This window comes from Lepidothrix coronata, unplaced genomic scaffold, assembly GCF_001604755.1.
Source record: "Lepidothrix coronata isolate B3197 unplaced genomic scaffold, Lepidothrix_coronata-1.0 Scaffold155, whole genome shotgun sequence".
NCBI lineage: Eukaryota > Metazoa > Chordata > Aves > Passeriformes > Pipridae > Lepidothrix > Lepidothrix coronata.
Window position 1 is genome coordinate 824706 of NW_016690335.1, and position 21718 is coordinate 846423.

The window sequence follows — 21718 nt, forward strand, 5'->3', positions numbered from 1 at the left end:
CATTCTTATTGGCATTGAAACAAATGCAGCAAATCAGATAAAACTACCTTAAGTCAAAGCTCATATATTAGCCCTACATATTGCCGCAATTTTCACAAAATAATAGTTTGGAATATTACTGCACAAAACCAGAAAAATATTTGGATACATAGAAATAAATTCCTACAAATCAGCTTGCTATACGTTTCAATATTCCTGGTTTCAAGGATAAATACGATGCTTGACATATTTTCATGTGTGGTAGATTTTGAAGGGCAGATGGAAAGCGTGTGTGGAAGACAGAATGGAAAGCTAGTCTGCTACTGAGGACAGCAGAAGATCCTTTTACTTTCTCTGTGAAAAGCCGTCTTAATTCTGAAGCTGAGACTGCAGCAGCCAGCAGGAGTTTGCACAAGAAGAGCTTGATATATGCATTATGTAGGAATTCAGGAAGTGCAGGGCAGGATCCCATTGTAACAGTGCCAGTGGCTTTCAACCATTAGCAAGACTTATCGGCCCTGCACAAGTGAAAAAGCTTATTTTAAATGGTCTTTACTGGGTAAGACAGAGTTACACACGCAGGCAAAAAAGATACAGTACTCAGAACAAATGAACAAAAACTCTACCACATGGTTGGGGTAAGAACAAGATGCTAAATCAAATTTTTTACAAACATCCTGGATTCTTGTTACTATTCAAAAATTTTGTATGTTTTAACTGAGCAGTTGTTTTGATTCATGTCAAAGCTTTCCAGGGCTCATTGCAGTGTTCCTTCACTTTCCATTAGCAGTTTCTTGAAGAACATAACATAGTGGTTTATTACAAGAGGACAAACATCAACGCACAAAATTTAGAATGAAGCAAGGCAGAAAGAAAAATTGTGTTACAAAAATGAACGTTTAACTAGTACAAACTGTATCCAGTTGGCTCTATGACTATGTAATTATCTCTGCGAGATTAAGATATCTAGTGGGCAAGAAATAAAACACATTTGACCCAGGAAAAGTAATTTAACATCAACAGCTAAACAAATTTTGTTGAAAATGGACTTTTCAAGTTCTTAATGGAAGATGAAATAAAGGTTTAGTTAGGTGTGCTTGACATTGTAAGAATATTTTTTGATGCTTAAAGAAACAAATTGAAATGAGTGTTCTGGACAGCGTTCAGGTCATTAAGCTATGAAAATGTCTAAGCAATTAGGGTCATATAATCAAAGTTAAATGAGAAGTCTGAGTTAACACTTTTCATTATTGATGTGCTACCTGAAATGATTTTGAAAATATACTTTTTGGTGCTTCTTCCACACCATCTGAAGTATGTTCTAGCACTCCTGTCTTGTTCTGGAAAGACTTAACTCCTAGAAACAAGGAACAGTTGTTTTTCTACTCCGTCTCCTCTCCCCTTCATAATTTTCTTGGATGAAGAACCTCAACCTCCTCCCAACACAACTGGAAGCAAACTAGATTAAAACATTTAAAAAGATATAAAGGTTTATTAAATGAATCCAGATTTGACAGATATTACATAAATTAACAGCAATAAAGTTTTACTAGGGTTTATGTACAGATCACAGTGATTTTCATTGTGCAATGAGGGCTGACTTTGTAACTTTGAACAGTACTTATACATGTGAGCTACAACAAGCAACCAGCAACATACAACGTTAGTTCAAGTTAACCTCGCAAGTCTAGCAGTTCAAACTGATTATGCAGCACACAAATGCCTGCTACCACTATCACTACTTACTACACAACAGAGTATTTATAGAGCAGTCAGAGTTTGCCATAGAAAAGTGCAAAACATAGAAAGTCTGTACACAGTACAGTACAAAAAGGAATCATGCTACAGTCATTGAAAGCTGAAAAACAATTCTATAGCATAGGAAGCACTGCATCACAACTCTTCTGAATGGCAAGCAGATGGGCTGAGGAACAGCCATAGCTTAATTGCTTTCAAAACTGCAAAATCCCTGTTCATCCATTTAAACATAGTTTAGTACCTATATTTGACCCATTGACAATGACTTTCTACAGTGGAAGATCACACTAGTTAAAGCTCAGTAGCACACATATTCATTGATCAAGCTAATTTACAGGAAAATTTACAGCATGTTCTTCATTGAAATCATGAAGCATTTATATAATTTGGTTACAAGGCAATTGAGTTTACAATGCAAGTTAATCACTTAAAACTTCAAACTGGGCAATTAAAAAAAAAAAATATATATAAAACTCAAAAATAAAGGTTGGTTTTTTAATGTTTAACATTCTTGTTCACTGATGTGGAATACCAAAGGCCTAAGGGCTCTTTTGCAAGACAACAGTCCTTACGCAAGTCTATATGCAAAAGCACGTGTTAACAGAAGCAATCAAAGTAAAATGAAGTTCAGAGAATACCCTACTTGAATAGAAAATAAAAAAGTGTTCCAGTCTTCTTAAAAAAAAAAAAATCCATAAATCTAGAGCTCTTAGTGCAGTGTATATCTGCATGAACTCTTAGACAGAACTACATTAGTGGGCCACGAAGTCCCAGCAAAGACTTAAAATAAAACAGGCTCACTTGTGCAAATAAATTAAATGGGCTGGTAATAGTTCATTAAGTCCAAGACTGTAGAAAAAAATAACTGATCACTTCAAATAATGCTTAAAAACCAGTTTGATTGTAGTTTTTAATTCAGGATTTGAATTAAAAAATATTTGAAAGCAGTTTTGTCCTAGAAAGCGAGGTCAGTAGTTACAGGAGTATGTACACATGGCTCTGGAAACAATGTAAAGTCAATGTAATAACTTTTTGAAATTGAAGCACTTCAAAATCAATTCCCCTATATTAACACAAGCATCACAATATGTAACCTCAAAAAAAAAATTAAAAAAACCCTCTAACTTGTATACAATCTACCTTCACGTTCATGTGCATTCATATACACAGATCCATATGCACATGATGATATTTGCTGCTACTTAAAATGAAGCAATATTGCAAATACTTCCAAAATACAGTGTACTCAAGCTGCTAGAAAGATGTTAGAGCAGGATGAAAAAAGACTCCTTACATCTAGGGTTTGAACCCCATACATACGAAATTCCTGGCAGCAGAGACTTCGGGACATTAGCAGGAGCAGAAAAATCAGGCTTTACTATATATTCAGTCTTCCCTCTGATATTCTGAAGCACCCAGCATTCAACAACAACTATTTCACTAATGAAAAAGGTCTGTTATGGCTCATGCTTGGAGAAGACAGCAAGCTTGAGACAGAACAACTCCTGTAAGAGCTAGCTAGAGCCCTTTTTCAGTATGCACTGAACTGCATGTTTACAGTGAGTCTTCATGTGAGGAATCTCATTTCAGACAGCGTAAAATCATTCAAAATCCTGGTTTGCAAAGAGACATAATTTTAACAGAACTTCTTGAATTAGCCATTAAGATGCACCTTAAACAACAATAAAACATGCCCTTGTCTTTCTGCTTTCAAGTAGTATGGTTGCAAGTGTGAGGCATTGGAAATTTTAGATACAAATCTTTTTTAAAACGTAATTATATTTATTTTTTACAAAGAATTATAAAATGTATATAAGATGATGAAAAACTCATTTATCCTTTTTAAGATTTTTATTCCTAAAGAACTTCTTGAAAAACATTATTTGAAAAATAAAAATCATAGACTCTGCAAAGTACAAAAATTTACATCTTTGCACAATTCCTGTGCTTTAGTTGTTTTGTATTCATTATATACATATATACTAATTTGTGCTTTTAATTACACAAGTTTAGTATAAACTTATAAAATTAAGTCTATGAGTTAACTATGCAAAAAAGATCTGAGAATAGCAGGAAACTTAACCATAAGTTAAAAAAAATAAATCCTAGAAATACTATTTTAGTGAGTCTACTTCAGAGTAGACTATCATTATTACAATTAACTAAACTAATGTTAAATGTTTACAGCAAAAAATCATTCTTTCCTGCCTCCACCTCTTTAGGTATTTACTATATACTAATACACACATGTGAATTCAGTATCATTCTTAGCTACGACGAAAATTTTCATTTACATATGAACTCCATCATTCTTCAGACTTGCTCTTAGGACTTCAATTTTCTTCCAGCTTCTAAGACAAAAAAAGGAACACAAAACACAAGGTGGAGTATGTGAACTGAATAACAAGTATCAAACTATCACAGTTAAAAGACAGAATCCAGGGTACAGAATTAATCTGAAAATCTTATTCTTCTAACTAAAGCCTGCATTCTTAACAGAAAAACCTTGCAATTAAGAACAATCTCATTACCTTATCTGTCAAATCAATCTAGATATTTCTTTTTAACACATTATTTTAAAAGATTTAAGGACAGGACTTAAATATCTCTATGCAAATAATTCTTCATCACTGTAGAAAACCAAAGCCTGTGAGATAAATGATCTTTATCATTCCATAAGCCATTATGAATGAGAAGATGTAATTTCTGAATATGGTTCTCAGTCTGCAATGTTTTCAAGATGGCTCCTGACATTTGGACATACCTCATCCATTGTAGATGTTGCTTTCAGAAGTTCTTGAAAATTTCTAGATCTTTAGGAGGTACTGGAGGTGTCTTATTCCAGTCATCTTCAGGATAAGCTTCAAAATTGGAAGTATCTCCATCATTGGACACTTTGGGTACTATAGGAGGCTAGTCAGAAAAAGCACAACAAAAATGTTAGTACAGTTACCTCAGTGATCTTCCCTCATCATATTAAAGCAAAAATTCTGTAAAAGACCAATTAAACAAATGGGGTACAGATTTGCAGTTCAGAGATTTACAGTTCACCTAATAATGAACGGCATGAGAGAGAGAAGCCTGCAGAAACACATACACATTCCCACACCTTGTCTATTTTGCAGTTAAATAATGTGGTTAAAACACACTTATAATATAGAGATCTATGTTATTAACACCACCTCTAGCTGCTTTGCAGACTGAAGATAACTACTGCAAAACATTGCTACAACTAGGCTTCCAGGCACATGCCATCATAGCATAATCTGCCACTCTTCTTCCTCACTCTTCCCATCATCTGTGGCCTATGAACAGAAAGGAATGTAATCATATTAGGTTCCTTTCAACTAAGAAAAAGTCATCACAGCAGTGTGGGAGATGGCTTTCTAATTGAAGGAGAAAAGCCTCCTCTTCTCTTTGGTTTTGAATAGATTGATCAGTTTTAAGGTGGCTGAAATGACTAGCTTCTCTATATCTCACACTACCTAGTAGGTAGTGCTTTTTCCTAACCTAGCAATAAATTCAAACAGGTAAAGAAATTGCTGCACCGTAAGTCATTTCACAAGGATGGCTGTAAAAGCAACTTAATTCAAATGGATCTTTTTTATGAAACCTGAAGGTGCTATGAGAATTACCTGTTTTCTCTTTCTCTCCTCAGAGGATCTTTTCAATTTCTAGTACTGCCCACCAGCTTCACAGTACCTGTAGTTTTTCCTTGTTTTATTTTTAGCATTCATATTACTTTACCCTTCTGCCCACAGGCTATGAGATAAACCTCCTTTCTGAAATATTTCATTAATTGCAGAGGTTAATGTAAGACAAACCCCTTTTCTGTTTCTCAAGGGACATTCATCTCTCTAACCCCTTCTCAGCAACTGAGAGCTGAACTATCATGTGAGTCCAACAGAACACTTTAGAATGAGAAAATCTTACAGATGATCAATGAACTGGCTAATACAAGTTATACCACAGACAGAACTATAAAGTATAGCAAAATGTTACTCTGCATCTCCCCAAAAAGATGAAGGTTTGCCTTCCACTGCTTGTGAGACCTTATCTGATTTCCTGGGCTTTTCAAAACGATGTCATCATCAGTAGGTTTTAAATGGGAAACCAAGGGCCCCCGAGAGGTGACACTTGTAACCTTCAGCCAAAAGCAGAGTCCTGCTTTTGCACCCGGCAGTCTCACTACACTGCCCAGATGCTTAAAAAATCTGTAGAATCTGTTCTGTTCCAGAGAACTGTCTGCTCCACTGTGGGCAATGCCCATACCCCCATCTCCCTGTAGGCATTTTGGCAGGAAAAAATAGTTTTGTGAAGTGACACACAAAAAGAGACAACAAAAGAAAAGAAAGAGAGAAAGGATGATTAATGAAATTATTTTCTCTCTTTCAGCCATTAGTATTATTTATATAATACTGATACTTAAGACCTTATTAGGATGATGAATCAATGAGTCATTTGTACACTAGAGAAATTCACACTTTTTACAGGGAAAAGGGAGCACTGTGTGCATTATTTCATATTTTCAATCTCTTCATCAGTATGAAATACAGTGAGATTGTAAAAACAAATTCTGAAGAATAAAGCTGCCTCAAGAAATCACCAAGCAAAAGTCTGACCCAATTCACATCCCTGCACTGAAGTTTAGTTAAGCAGTGTCTTGTCTTCTAAGAACTTAATGTAATCATCACAAAGATTAAGAAACAAGTTTTAGATTCACAAGTGTGACAATGACTCCTTTTAAATTTTTTTAATTAAAAAAAAAATAATTTTTTAAAAATAAAAATGCCACACAAAGGAGGTTTGGACCTGAGACGTTTGACTGTACATCTAACAATCAGGTTTTAATTTGTTTAGTTTATTTGTTATTGATTTGGCAATAGAGAAGGTTTTCAAAAACTTCAGAATTTAAATACTTATAAAACAGGTTATCATCCAGATTGTGGTTTTTTGCAGATTTTCATAAACAGAATTTACAGTAAATAACTTGCAAAATGTGACTTCATTACAACTCATTACATAAAAACATGTGTAGTAATGATTAAAAATAAAACAAATCCACAAACTTAAAAATATATGAACTTATTTCTGTTAAAGAAAAAAGTCATCTACAGCTTTGTATTAGGATGTTGTTTACAAGAATGCATCAAGAACATTCTAGTCTCTTCTAGTTTCTTGCAAGAACTCAATTTAAGATAACTAGCCAGAAATTAGGTGTAAGAAACTAATGCAAAAACAGAAAAACAAACATTTAATTGGTACTTGATTGACTGCATATGGCAACCTCTGTTACAGAAAATCACTGCTGTAAGAAATCATATGAGTTAGAACTCTGGGGAAGGAAAGAAAGAAGGCAGTTTTAGTTCCAAAGAACTTGAAAAAGCATTTTGTGATGTTGATAGCTTTAGCAAACATCTGCCCTCATACAATACTAGAATTCAGTGCTGTTAAAAAGTGTGTTAGAATTACATTCATAAATCCTTCTCTTTCACCTTCCCTATTCCTCCTACTCCCATATGCTTTACATTTTGTTAAAGCATTTACCTGAATTGAACTTGGCACAAAAATTTAAAGCCCAGAGTAAAATACTTCCATAAATGTAAGGGTAAGGAAAAAAAAGAAAAAGAATAATCAAACCAACAGCCTACCAATCCCCTCCACCCCCCTAAATAAAAAACCACATACAAGTAATTATTTACAAACCCCTAAAACTGAAAACTAAATGTTGTATTAATTAATCAACATAAGCAAAGCAGGCTTTTTTTTTAGACATTTTGTAAGTAGACAAAAATGCAAACAGACAGTCATACAATTAATTCTGCATTGTAAAAGGGCAAATATGCATTTAATTACTGAAGTGTGCATATAGACATTTAGTCATACACACACAAACACACAGATGCAACAGCCAACAAACCTTCAACAGATCAGCTTAAATGAACAATGAGTTCTCCTTGTGATGTCCTACACAGTATTTCGTGGAATATACCTTTAGTCTCCTTTGAGGTACAGCATCCCAATCTATAGACCTGAACCATCGATGTCTCTTCACATCATCGGCTCCATTCTTTAAAGGAAAAAAAAAATCAAAATAACTATTTTGTTAGTTATATGTATTCCAAACCATGTATTTCAGCATAAGACCTGTGGTATCAAAGCAGACTAACAGTCTACCCTTTTCTTTTTTTTTCGGATGATAATCACTAAAAAAATCTACAGTATAAATTCATAGTGTTAATTCCCTAGCAGATCCTGAGTTCCAGCAATAAGACCCAAATGTTTGGTTTTTTGTTTGTTTGTTTGTTGTTGCTGTTGTTTGTTTGGCTTGGGGTTTTTTGGTTTTGTTATTTGTTGGTTTTCTTTTTGTTGTTTGTTTAGGGGTTTTTTTTGTTTTATTATGTTTTGGGGTTTTTTTGTATTCTTCTGACACAATGCAGATCAAGAACAGGCTTTAAAGTACCCTCAAAACCATTCACAACAGTTCTATTCACTTTTGTATTCCCTGAAATTTTTATTCAGATATACTTTCTAATTCTTACACTAATAAAAAAATAACTGAGAGTTTTTGGTGTCTTAAATAAAATAACGTCTGGGAAGCACAAAGTTTTCTCAAATATTACAGAAGTTTAGTGCTGACAGCAAGAGATTCTCAGTACTGTTACAGAAGTAAATATATTAGAACATTTGTTTTCATTTTAGATATACAGTTAAAGGTGCCTGTTTTGATTATGTACATAAGGAACAAAAATGTCTTTTTCCTTTTTCATGATGAAACTTGTTTCAAGCACAGGCTCATTCTCAAGGGATTAAGCACTGGGGAAAAACAGCTGGTTCTCTGTTTCAGGCCTGATCACAGCATAGCACTCAAGATCATATCACATACAACTCCACAAAATGAAGCATATCACACATTTTCAGATTTATGTGGAGTGAGACTATCCATTGCCTCATATCCTATGAGGCATCAAGAAGAACAGTATATCACCTAGTTCCCTCAAAAGCAGATCTGTCTCAATGCTTCACTAGAAACCGTCCAGCGGAATTTACCTCTTTTTAAACCAATTACAATCATGGAAAAGGATCAGACACAATTCTGACCTACTGCTCCCACCCCAAAGCCTGCTTTTCATTAGAACTGGTTTTGATTTTGACATGTTAGTCAATTGCAGGGAAAAACCCCAAAACAAACCTAAGCAACCACAGACTAAAACCAACCAAAACCAACACAAAAGCCAGCCAAACACATTTTCTAAAACCTATGTTTGAATAAATCAAGGTTTGCTTTTGTTTTTGTTTTCCTTCAAAACTGTCAAAAGATATAAAAATTTTCACTGATGAATCAGTTTTAAATTTTCAGCTTATGAAATCCTCCTGCTTCCACCCCTGAAAAACACTGCAAACCATTCTGAAGGATAAGAAAACCATTATTTCCTGGCTTTTCTTGCCAGTCTGACTTTGTGCCATAAAAGACTCCAAAAGAAAACCCTGGACAGCTGGTTACACCATTTACATTTATACCAAAAATATTTTAAAGACACCTGTATGACTGTGCATCTTCTAATTTCTTCACCTATGTGCACAATTCAATGTGCTTTGGGCAAAAAAGTAAACCACTAACCTCCCTTGCCCAGAGAAATAAAGATGTTAGCTGCCCCTAAAGAAATAAAAGACTACCCAAGCTAATTTCGGTATCTGCCACACTGTAAGAACAAGAGCAAGTCAACAAATAAAGGATTAATTTACTTTGCCAGAAGGGTAAATTAACTTATACTGAGTTTGTGTGGTGTTCTGGTTAGCCTGTTAAAGTACTTGAGCTAATTCACATGCAGCTGACTTCTCACTGAACTACCAATAACAGCTGTAGAATCAAATAAGTTTGTCACACAGCTCTCATCATCTTGACATCATACTGTACTACATAAGGACAGCTCAAGAGAATTCAGAGGACTGCTTTGTGTTTCTCCTTGACATACCACAAATACAGGTGTATTTTTGAAATGCTATCCAGGACATGTGAGCACAGTCTCTAGTAACTTATTACTTTCAGAAGTCTCTTCAGATTAGGATGCCTAATTCTTCCTGGTGGAAGACTATTTGGCTGTGCTTAATCAGCCCCACCAAGACAATGACCAAACATCATGGTATTACAACAATCCTTATACTCTTGAAAATAATTTTTAAGCTTCAAATATGATTAGTGCTCCTTCCAGGATTAACAACTCTAAAGAAAGAACCAAATGAGCTGGCCCTGTGTACTACAGGACTTAATCCTATGTTCCTGGTCTAATCTAAGTTTTCAAATTAATGAAGGGGGGTGGTAGTGGTGAGTAGGGAGGGAAACTATTATGAAGGATAGCATTAACCCATATAGGAGTATGATTTTCAGAAAAACAGGAATACACAGACTAAACTTTGCATTTGGGATTGCATAACCAAAGTAACATATGGGAAACTGTAACTTTCATGCTTATAATAACAAAAGCTATAGAAGAGCTGTTCTACATCTTTCCTAGAGAATTCTTTCGACCTCGTGCTGTGTTCCGTGTTACACCTAACATTTTACACTGACCTTCATATTTCCTAGTCGTCTTGTTCTGTCAACCACAAGCAGCTTCTTAATAAGGTCTCTGAAGTAAAAAAAATACGTTCTCTGTTAAACAAAAGTTATTTATATTTGACTGTCACACAAATACAGAACTATTTCCCTTCGACCCATTCATTTCCTCATATTTGAGAACATTTTACAGGAAATGATAAAAAAGAATAACCTGTTTCAAGAGGAACTTGCAGAATTCTTGCTCTTTCAAGAAACAAAGGAAAGAAACTTTCTCCCTCCTCTATCCCTTGCCAAGTAGCACTTTTTAGTGCTACTACTAAAGAAAGAATTTCTTTGTATTTTTCTATTTTGCTGGGCATTCCAAATCTCAAAATGGATCTCAAACCTCTTAGTCAGAACACAGCCCTAATATATATAAAGCAGATAACGCTGCACCCTTAACTTTATGCTAAATATTCAGAGAAACCATGGAAGAGCTAGTCATCTGCTTAAAGCTAGTAACATCTATAAGCTTCATTTCACTGAAAATGAAAATTATCCCCTGAGATTCATTGAACAGTTTTTCAGAAAGTTAAATCAACATTTTAATAGTATAGAGACATAAAACTCTTCCATTTTAATAGCAAAATACTTTGAATATTAAGCACCAAACAACTACAACATAAATCAAAAGTATCATAATCTATTGAATTACCTTTATTACTTATGAGTTGAGGAAAAAATATAGCTTTGTATTTCTGCAAGCAGTTACTTTTTATCTCAAAGATTTTGCTATTTTTTGCATAAAGTACAATGGCAGCAAAGAACAAAAGTTTAACCATCCTTATTGCTACAATCTCAAATAGACCTGAGAGATGACATACTGTACGAAATGCTGGGGATCTACAGAGCATGGCTATTTCTAATTTTTAACTTTACAAAAAATTTAAAAAAGTGTCAATAGCCTTATTTACAGAAAAGAATGCAAATATAATAATGATATGTCTGCCTCTCTCCATCCCTATCTGTAACACCTACTACCCAAAAATCAAAAGAGTATTGCGTCACCTATCCTTGAAATCACAAAAGCCTATGCATAAAGAATATACAAACTGAGAGTGAATGTGCTGGATTGTTTGAAAAGCTGTTGTATTTGGCAGGAATACAATTCTAAAATTCAACTGGAAAAATATTCAATTGCCAGATAAAAGAATAAAAAAGTCCATGTTGAAAGCAATTTTTAAAACTCTCATGATCATTCCAGACAATCAATGTTTGGACTAGATTAAATCATGTGACCAACTCCTTTTACAGTCACCTTCACAGTTCTTCACAGACGAGACCTCTCCTTATGGAAGAGTCAGTTATAGAATTTTTAATTAGGAAAACCTGCAATATACCTTTAATGACTGCAAAATACTATAAAACCCACACATGCATATATAATACTGCATATTGAACTAGGCCCCTGCTATCACAAATTTCAGTTGATTTTACACTAGAACTTCTGAAGTACCAGAGTTCATTCAAGTAGTTACACTGAGAGAGATTTAAGTGGTACGTAGGTATACAAAACAACAATTCGGTGTTTCCTTCCTGCTCTCCTAATTTTTACTCGTATTAAATTATCTCACTCTCTTTCTCCTCTTTACTTTTTACAGGGACCTGCTACCAATGAGCCTTGTACGAGGTGGAAAAGCATTTAATATCCTAGAATATGCAGAAAAGTGAGTCAGATACTATCTTACAACCATATCATCAGCTTGAAGTCTACCAGATATATAAGTTTATTTGGCCTGCAAGTGTAAATGCAACGTAAAATATTTTCCAACATGGTGTTTCAGAAAATCAGAATCTTGTATCTTGTCTTCTAAGAAGATCCTTCAGAAACAGTGCTCGGGAGATGCTTAGAAAGTAAAATACAGTGTTGGAGTCACAGACTTACTTTACATATAAATCCAAATGCCTCGGGAAATCTATTTTGCCAGCAAGAATCTTCTGATATATACCAAATGGATTGTCATCAAAAAATGGAGGAAACCTATTTTAATACAGAAAATTTTTAGAGGTTAGAAAAAGAAGTTCTAAAAATCTTATAAGCAGTATTAGGTTATAGCAAATGATTTTGAGTGTCAACCATATTCACAACATCCAAATACTATTACAGTTCAATGTTTAAAACATTTTCACATGACCCTAACATTTTATAATTACTTTCTAAGACAACTTAACTGTGTGTATACACACACAAATACAGTGGTAGTGACTTTAGAAATCACTGATAGCACAAACAAGGGTGAAACCAAAGCTTCTTCATTTCATGTTCTTTCTTTAATTTTATGGTACTTGAACTAGCTTATTCCTCAACAAGTACTATACATCATTTCTATTCTGTTTTCAGCAGTACTAATTCCTTCATTTTTCAGATGATGGTCAAGTGGATTAGCATTTCCTTTGAAATACTGTAAAATTTGGCCATGGGTAAAATCAAATTCCATCAGAATAGTTAAGTAAAGGTGTCTGTAGGCACATAGTAAAAAAACAAGTAATAGTTCAAAGCGCTGAAATGCACAACAAAATTATATGGTTAAGGAAAGACTAAAGAACATTTCTTGGTGGTGTTCAGAAAGCCAGAGTAGTTTCATTACGAAAATCTACTTTCCAGGTAACTGGAAAATAGAAGAATCTCAGGAAGAATACTTTGTTTATCAAAAATTTCTGCTTTGACACTAAAGAACAAGGAAAACACTATAAGTATTTAACATGCACAAAATTTTCCTGCACAAAGTTTTTTTTAGTCAGGTAATATTAATGTTCTTCACATTCTCCACAGCAAGTTGACAAGCAGTACACTCAATTTTCTATTTGTTATTACATATTAGCATCTATAAATGCATAAAGCTATCACAATGAAACTTTGTGAACATGTATTACAAAAGTGCCAGCTGCAGTAAACACATTACTGTACACTGAGGTGTGAAATCAAGAAGAATAAAAAGTGTGATTTTTTAGGAATTTACATGTTTAAATTGCTCTTGGCTTTCCCACTTTGAAAATTCAAAACTAGAATGTCTAGAGCTCTTAAGAGAAATTTAAATCACACTTGGCTATAATAAGTTAATGGCAATGCTGCTTAAAGTGTATTTGAACTATATACAAAATGAGAACTGCTTTCAAAGATTACATGGTTTTCTTATAGACATACCAAATAACTTGATTTTGATGGTTCTTGTAAATGTCTGTCTTCAACACAGCACAGTTTTTAGACAAAACAACACAAGTATTGTGCTGGAAGCTACCTAATAAATCATCAAAAAACCCCTTGAGCTTCAGACTGTCTTCACACCATAACACAAAAACAAATAGCTGCCTTTTTTCCATCAACTGAAAACAAGCTATATTATAAATAGTATCTCTGTAAATGGGACGACAGCTTCAAACCATTCCTTTTGCTAACTTATGCGCAACAATGGCACTGACATTAGTCTCAGAGATAACAGATAGTCTGAAGAACAGAAGTTGTAAAACCTCAGGTGAAAACACCCAAGTCTGAGAATATGAATCTGCAGACAAGAACCATTACCACCTAAAATGACAGAACAGCACATCACGTATGACCACCAATGCAAAAAAACCCCACAAAGCCCTCATTAATAGGCAAAACTCAGTTAGCTATGTATCTGATGACAGTACAATTATGATTTAACATATTTAATGTTAAATAACAAATACATTTTCCTCTATGGTAAATTGTAACAGAACTCTTTTACTCAAACAGATTTTCCAGCTTTTTGTATTGACAGTTTGTTTAGATTAACTCTACTCTGTGTTCTGTAAAGATTTCTTCTCAACTTTGGTTCTCCCTGTTTTTTCCCTTTCCTATACCTTACTATCTGAAACCTAAACGGGACCTTGCCTTAAATCTAGTATGTGCAGAACTAGAATTCCATGGGCCTCTAGAGATTAAGACAGGGAAATAAGACACCATAGAACAGGAAAGTGTGGGTTTGTTTGTTTGTTTTTAGAAAGATGATTTCCTTACATACACATCTACCAATTCTTTTCAATTGCTTTTGGGCTTCAGAGAGACGAACTTCAGGAAATAACTACCAAATGTCTTAAGTTATTTACTTGCAGACAATAATTTAGTCTTGAAGTCAGGTTTTGTTCACCTTAAAAAAATTTTTGTATTTCTTAAAATTTCTTTGGGTGTCAAAGGATAAAGTTACCTAGGACTGTTTATGCTTTAAAAGCCTCGATAGCATAAATATCAAGCCACATCTTCAGTTGGTGAGGAAAAGCATTTAAAAAGACTACTGTCAACAACAGTTAAAAGCTGATAAAACACTAAAAGCATCTGCCCTATGTGACAACCTACCCACCTAAAGGGAATACATACAAGCCATAATCTCTGCCTCCCTCTATCCCTCCTAAAAAAAAAAACAAAAAACACCACAGACCTAAGTAGTATAAAGTTACATTCCCCACCTCAAAAAAACAAAAACCCAAACAACAACCGCCCCCCAAAAAAACAAACCAAACCAAAAAAGAACCCAAAACAAACAAAAACCAAAACAAACAATCAAAAAAAAACCCCAAAAACTCCAAACCAAACCTTATCCCAGTTTTGATAATGACTGAAAGCTGTTTTTTATTTTTTAGTTTTGGATGGAGTCCCTATTCAAAGCAGCATTCAATTTTGAAGAGCACGTCTACACAAATACTGTAGCAAAGGCCATGAAAAACTCGCACGCAGCTGACAGCTGCTCTGTCAATCAGCCTATATAAGGCCTCAACTGCTTTTTAGAAAAGTGTAATTTACATCTATTGGTTAAAGGTCTCTAAAGCCAAAGTGTTCAAATTAAGCCACCCCTCCCCACCCCCCCAGAATCCAGATTTCATCCCTTGAGCCAGATGGTGTCATGACACAGAAGGCCCTACATAGAAACGACTGCAGCTGCTCCCTTTTTTCATGAAGAAGATATGCCAATCATATTTCAGTAGAATATACAGCAGTCACACTTCAGCACCCTCCAGTCCAGAAATGAGATCTTGCTCGATTATCACCTGTAGGCAGCATGTTAACTTAGTAAAATAGAAACTTTGCTTCTATTATTGCTCTAGTAGAAAAGAACCCCATCAACATCTCTGTAAGGCACACAAAGAAAAAAGGCCTGATATCCACTTACATTGAGACCACACAGACCAGAGAGTGGTCCCAGTGAAGCCCGTGGCAGGAAGGTAAATCACTCAGACTACAGCTGGGTGACTGCAGCACCTGTGCTCATGTTACAGTACCAGACGCTTTCACCTACAGTTTCCTGCTGTCTAGGACTAAGATTAGCAATTCCCAACAAGACTGCTGGGAATTGCTTTCATCCCTCTGAGAAGGATTCCTCTTGACCAACTTGGGCTGCTCACCTTACAGGGAGCGATAGAAGAAAGGTGAAGCCTGGTCTCTGCACAGATTAGCCTACATAAATGACGACTTTGTATCAGACCAGTCAGCAAAAGCTGCCTGGGTCAGTAAGAAGTGTTACACATTTTTATGCTTTTCTGTCTACAAATTGCCTTGAGATTCAAAGTCAATGCATATGCAAGCCTCCAGGATATTAAGAAAGCAAGCAGCGGGCAGCAATATTGTCCTGGGATAAAGTTTTGATGCTATTGGGTGGACTTCTTCACAGTAATACACACAATGAATTAGAGCTCTGAAGTAATTATCCATTCACCAGGGAATCTGCTTGATCAGGCAATCTGATGAGCTTGTTTAAACACTGGAAGAGTCACCAAAGTTACTCTGAGAGCGACAGTGCTAACTAGAGAAAAGGAGGAATAAATCCAAGCAAGGACATTTTGTTCCAATCACTCTACAGGGCTGCAGATCTACAGTGAAAGGCCACAGAGGCACCCTGACACACATGTGGGGACTGAGAAGGCACAGAGCACACTCAGGTACCAAAAAGAAGTTCTAAGAAACCAAACTGATGAAATATACTATGTTTCTTCAGAAACTATGAAGGCCTTGCTTTCGCCTGGATTTGTTCTACACCATGGCAAAGCCAATTGCTTTCAAAATCTCTCCCTTTTCTGCAAGTACCTTCATGCAATGCAGCCACGACAAGAAAAAGCCAAGGAAAAACACGCAGATGGCCTTGTTTAGTACATAAGCAGAATTTCACATTCTCCCTAAATCAGTTATTTATTGTACTGAAAACAGTATTTCTTTTTTGAAATCAGAGCAAACTAAGGCAATTACTTTTATATAACTAATACTAGAAAGTCATAAATGGTTAATTATATTAATGCCAGTTAATTTAGTTTAAATTTGTATCTTTAGGAAACATTGTTTATCAAACAAATTCCAAAACATCAAATGTAGCATTTGAACAAATAGATTCTAAATACACCTTTAAAGCTTTTCCCTGTTCTTCTTCCTTTGGTTTTAAAAAAAAAAAAATTAAAACATCAGTGCTCAGTAGTAATACAAAGAGTGTATTAATACTTCCTATTTGCCATTATGCATTTTTACAGACCGAAGTTCTCACTGCAAGTACTATATCGCTATGCTAGAAATTAATTACCGAAGTAACCGTCTTCTTTAGCCTTTAAAGGATTTTATGAAAAAAAATCTAAACTTTGACAAAGCCTGAATTTCCAAAACAGATGGGGAAAAGAGCAGCTGTTATAAAAGTCTTAAGTAAAACAAAAAAAAAACCCCAAACCAAACCAAACAAACCCAACAAATTCAAAAACCTAAAACATTCCCATAAGAACAGTGATATCTGTTCTTTTGTACAGCTTCCCAATTCCTTGCTTCAGAGGCAAAAATTAAACTAGTATATCAATAATAAATTTAGCCCAAATTTGCTAATCCAAATATTGTAAACAGAACTTGTAAAGAATCCTGTATGACTGTATTACATAATATTGCTGTGATATAGAAATTGTCACTTACCCTGACAACATCTCAAATATAAGAATTCCTAGGGCCCACCAATCCACAGCTCTTCCATGGCCTTTACTTTGTATAACTTCTGGTGCAAGGTACTCAGGAGTGCCACAGAGAGTCCACGTTCTGGAAGTAAAAGAAGAAAAAAAACCCACAAAACAAACAACAAAACCAGATTGAAGTTAAACTGAAACACAGTAATAGGAAAAAACAAACACACAGATATACCTGTGTATTTACTGTATATAGAAACAGAAATAAGAAAGGCCTCTACAAGATCTAACAGACTGCTTTGATGATGCTCTCCACTTCTGTAACAGAGATACATGGAAATGAATAAACTTGGCTGCAGAAAATGTCTGTGGACTGAGTTTGCTGACTGGTGGTATGGTACTCTATCTATTAGCCTGCATGTTTCTTTGAAAGTACTAACAGTGGTTTTCACTCTGTGAGCTGCAGACCCTGGGAGTTCATGGACTACTACTGACAGGCACAGCAGAAGACAAGCTTATTGGCCTTTTCCAGAAGAAGGAAGAAGTTTTGTTTATAAAAACAAAGGGAAGAAGGGAGTTAAAAAAGTAGTAGTTTAAATCAGTAAATAGTCACACATACCAGATAGATTCATTTTACAATCTAAGTAAAGTTTTTCAAATAGTATTGAAATGAAACCTGTTATCACTTCCACAATATCCATTAAAACACTTTGTATTTTTAGTTATTTAAAATATTTACAAGGTGTAGTTATGCAAATGTCAGATATGTAAGCAACACTATTTTTTATATATTTTAATGTCATTTTTAGTCACAGCTTTCTATGACAAGCTAAGGATAAAACAGTGTTATACTGCTAACTAATTGAAATGTATATTTTGAGTTCTGTAAAGACATGAAATAAATTGAAATTAAGCAGGTATGTTTACAAAGATCAAATTACAATTTGAAAAGAATATTCTGAAACCAGTTCTTCCAGAAATATATTGCTCTTCTTTGTAAAAATGCCCAAGTAGAATTTGCCTGGCTTCACTCCCCTGATTTAAGTATACATTTGAGAAAAAATATGCTTTCATTCTGAATAAATTGCACTTAATACCAAGTCAAAAGATGAAAAAGTGCTCACCAATTCAGAGAAAATGAAATAACAGCACAGAATAAGAAAGAAAAAAAGTGTATCACATTTTAGAAACAGTTCTAGCTAGATATGACAAAGAATAAAGTCACAAATGGTCACTGCACATGATTTCTACCTTGCACCAAAAAAAAAACCCTCTTATTGAATATTTGTGAGAGCAGGAAGAATATTTTCCAAGCAAACTGGTAACATGCTCCTGAACAAATGCATTAAGATGAGTAGCAATCACTTTCAGAAGTAATACTAATTCAACAACTTTTCTGAGACTGCAGGGAGGTGATTGTCCCATCCTACTCTGCACTGGTACAGCCTCACCTTGAATACTGTGTGCAGATCCGGGCACCTCAATATAGAAAAGACATTAAGCTATTAGAGAGCATCCAAAGGAGAGCAACTAAGATGGTGAAGGGTCTGGAGGGGGAAGCTTTATGAGGAACAGATGAGGTCACTTAGTTTATTCAGCCTGGAGAAGATGAGACTGAAGGGAGACCTCATTGTGGTCCTCATGAGGGAAAGCAGAGGGGTAAGTTCCAGTCTCTTCACTTTGGTGATCAGTGACAGGACTTGAGGAAACCACATGAAACTGAGTCAGGGGAGGTTTAGGTTAGATATCAGGGAAAGGTTTTACACCCTCAGAGTGGCTGAGTACTGGAACAGGCTCCTCAGAGAAGTGGTTACAGCACCAAGCCTCAGAGTTCAAGAAGCATTTGGACAACACTGTAAGGTGCATGGTGTGACTCTTGGGGCATCCTGCACAGGGCCAGGAGTTGGACTCAATGATTCTGATGGGTTCCTCCCAACTCGGCATATTCTATGACTCTATGAATTATTTTAAAGAGAGCTTTTGCGAGGTGTTTTTCCCTTGTTTTCCTTTTGTTTGTTGGGTTTTTTTAAGCCTTAGCTTATACTCATAAAAATATTTAAGATAAACGAAGAGGAGCTGTACAGTCAGCCAAGGCTTTAAATGAAAAATTATGACTTGAATTTCTTCAAGCTTGATTTTCCTATGGTGAAAGCTAAATTACTCCAGCTAAACTGTCAGACTGCGTAAGACACGCTGTGCATCCAATGTGCTTCATGGCTCTTGAAACTACCTTCATTAGTGTAAACAATGCATTTTTAATTTTTATCATAAATTTATCTAAAAAAGTTTAAACTCTCATTTTCCAGATCAAGCATACTGAAGAAATCTCTTACTTTCAGCACTGCTTGACACTACTGCCATCTAGCAGTTGCATGGATCAGCACTACAGAATTCAGAAAAAACAGCAAAGCTCTGTTGTCTTTTAAAACAAAAATTTCTCCCTCTCCCAAATTTAAAAAGCTATATGCAAAACAGCATTGTATGCACTGTTTTCATCCCTTATCAAGGTCATTTACATACAAAAAAAAATAAATCATTTGACCATGACTTCCAGGACCTACACAATTTGCTGGGGACAATGTAATTAAAATGACTCAGTTACCATACAGGTTATTAACAAGATCTTTTTATGGAAGCAAAAGGAAAACTGCAAATTAAGCAAAGGCTAACATAACTTGAAGTCTCCTAGCTGCACTAGGAAATAAAATTTATTACCAACAAGAAATTTATTCTCATTGACTACACAAAAACAGGGAAGAAGCTCGTGTTCTTTTCCAAGCTATGTATTTTGCTGTAAGATGTGTAAGACTTCTGTTTCCCCTTTTGTTGGTCAAGAAACAAACTACTTAATATTTTGGAAAACACATCAAGTAAGAGCTATAAATAGATAACATGCCTAAATTATTTTTTTATTATTACTATTTTATGACTATTTCATACTCATCTGAAACTCCAGATCATCCTTTTGAAGATAAATTACAATGCAGAAAAATAAGAATAGAGTGTTCCCTTGAAACTGCTAGAAAATATCCACTGCTCTGCATTTTCAGGAAAAAAGCTGAAATGCAGGTAAGCAATAGTTGATAAGGTTGAACACTGAATTTTAAAATGTGGAAATAAAACAAAGAATCTACTGTGGTTACAAAGGTAAGCTATAAAATAATATTTGTGGGACTTATTAAGAGTACTATTTGAAGAAGTTAATGTATTTTAGCATTCTACACCATTCAGAATCCATCTCTGTAGTAATTGACAGGCTTCTAGCATATGAGCCAGAGATTACCAAAAATGTTCTTTTTGGTATTCTGGCTATTTGTTTGTAATACTATTAATAAAGACTGCTTTGTTTCCAGCCCACAAAAATTTGTTCTGCAAGACATTCTTGCTTGTTTCTACAGTGACAAACAATACACTTTGTAAACCAGACTTACTGTGTGTCTTACTTAGTTTTTTTCTCTGCAATATCCACTCTGTAGAAAAAACATGAGGCACATTCAGCTTAAGCAACAGTGCAGAACTATCCTGAATATATTTAGGATTAATCACTTCAAGTTTCTAAAAGACTTTCACAGGTAATTTTTTTTTTAGGAATATAAACTGAAGAAACTAAAATTAACATTCCAAAAAAAAAAAAAAAAAGTTTTAACTTTACCTAAAACTTTTATAACTTTCTGAGTGAAATCTGAGCATAAAAAAATATAAAATTTCATGCAGATTAGTTTCGAGCTTCTCTGAAAGAACACAGGAATTAAAAAAAACAACCAAAAGTATATACAAAAAAAAATTTTAATGAAAATACTATACACAAAAAGTGGTATATACTTTTCAGAAAAAGAAAGGTCTACAAATGTAATGGCTGTAAAGTTCAAAGCAAATCCTTTCTACAACCTTCACGTAACAATAATTTATAAAAATCCCCTCCCCATCGCTCTTCTTGACATTGCCCCTTTTTAAAGTATAAATGTACTTACAAGAAACTGAAAAGGTTATTAAGTCTTCAGTTAAGCAACATCAAAGTGGAAAAGAGAAGAAATAAACAGCAGTTGAGGCAAAGACACACTGTTTTGGAGAAAAATTTAGAATTTTTAAACGTACACTACGACTGCAAAAGGAGGAACAAGGATAAACAGGACATACCAACATGGAACAGAAGGAGAAAAGAAAACCTTCTCTCCTTCCTCTGTCTATATAAAGAAAATATTAAGAATCTAGCCCTTCAGAAATTGTACTAATAAGAAGGTAAACATGTAGGTTGCTTCCCAGAGTGGAAACATGAGCTATGAGCCAGACACTTCTTCTAAAGAGCAGCTTAATTGGAGATGGACATGGTGAACACTTCGTGTTTTCACATAGTGTAATGGGAAGGAAGGAAAATGCGTACAGCAAAACCTCAATTAGGCAGCTACAGAATCTTTCATGTGAAGTATTATGTATCAAGAATGTGTAATTGTATCAAAGGTCTCCTGGAGATGATGCTTTAATTTCCATATCGTGTCT

At 34.8% G+C, this 21718-nt stretch overlaps 1 protein-coding gene across 1 annotated transcript in view; it reads right to left on the reverse strand.

The window, feature by feature from the left end:
* Positions 1–1451: 1451 nt before the first annotated feature.
* The window catches only part of PRKX (protein kinase, X-linked), a 52553-nt gene continuing 32286 nt past the window's right edge, over positions 1452–21718 (reverse strand). The window contains exons 4-9 of the mRNA XM_017828981.1: positions 17235–17354; positions 12222–12317; positions 10310–10367; positions 7730–7807; positions 4502–4650; positions 1452–4088 (exon numbers count right to left, since the gene is read on the reverse strand). Coding sequence (XP_017684470.1) covers positions 4525–4650; positions 7730–7807; positions 10310–10367; positions 12222–12317; positions 17235–17354 — 478 coding nt within the window. The 3' untranslated portion in view covers positions 1452–4088; positions 4502–4524. The remainder of the gene's footprint in view (positions 4089–4501; positions 4651–7729; positions 7808–10309; positions 10368–12221; positions 12318–17234; positions 17355–21718) is intronic.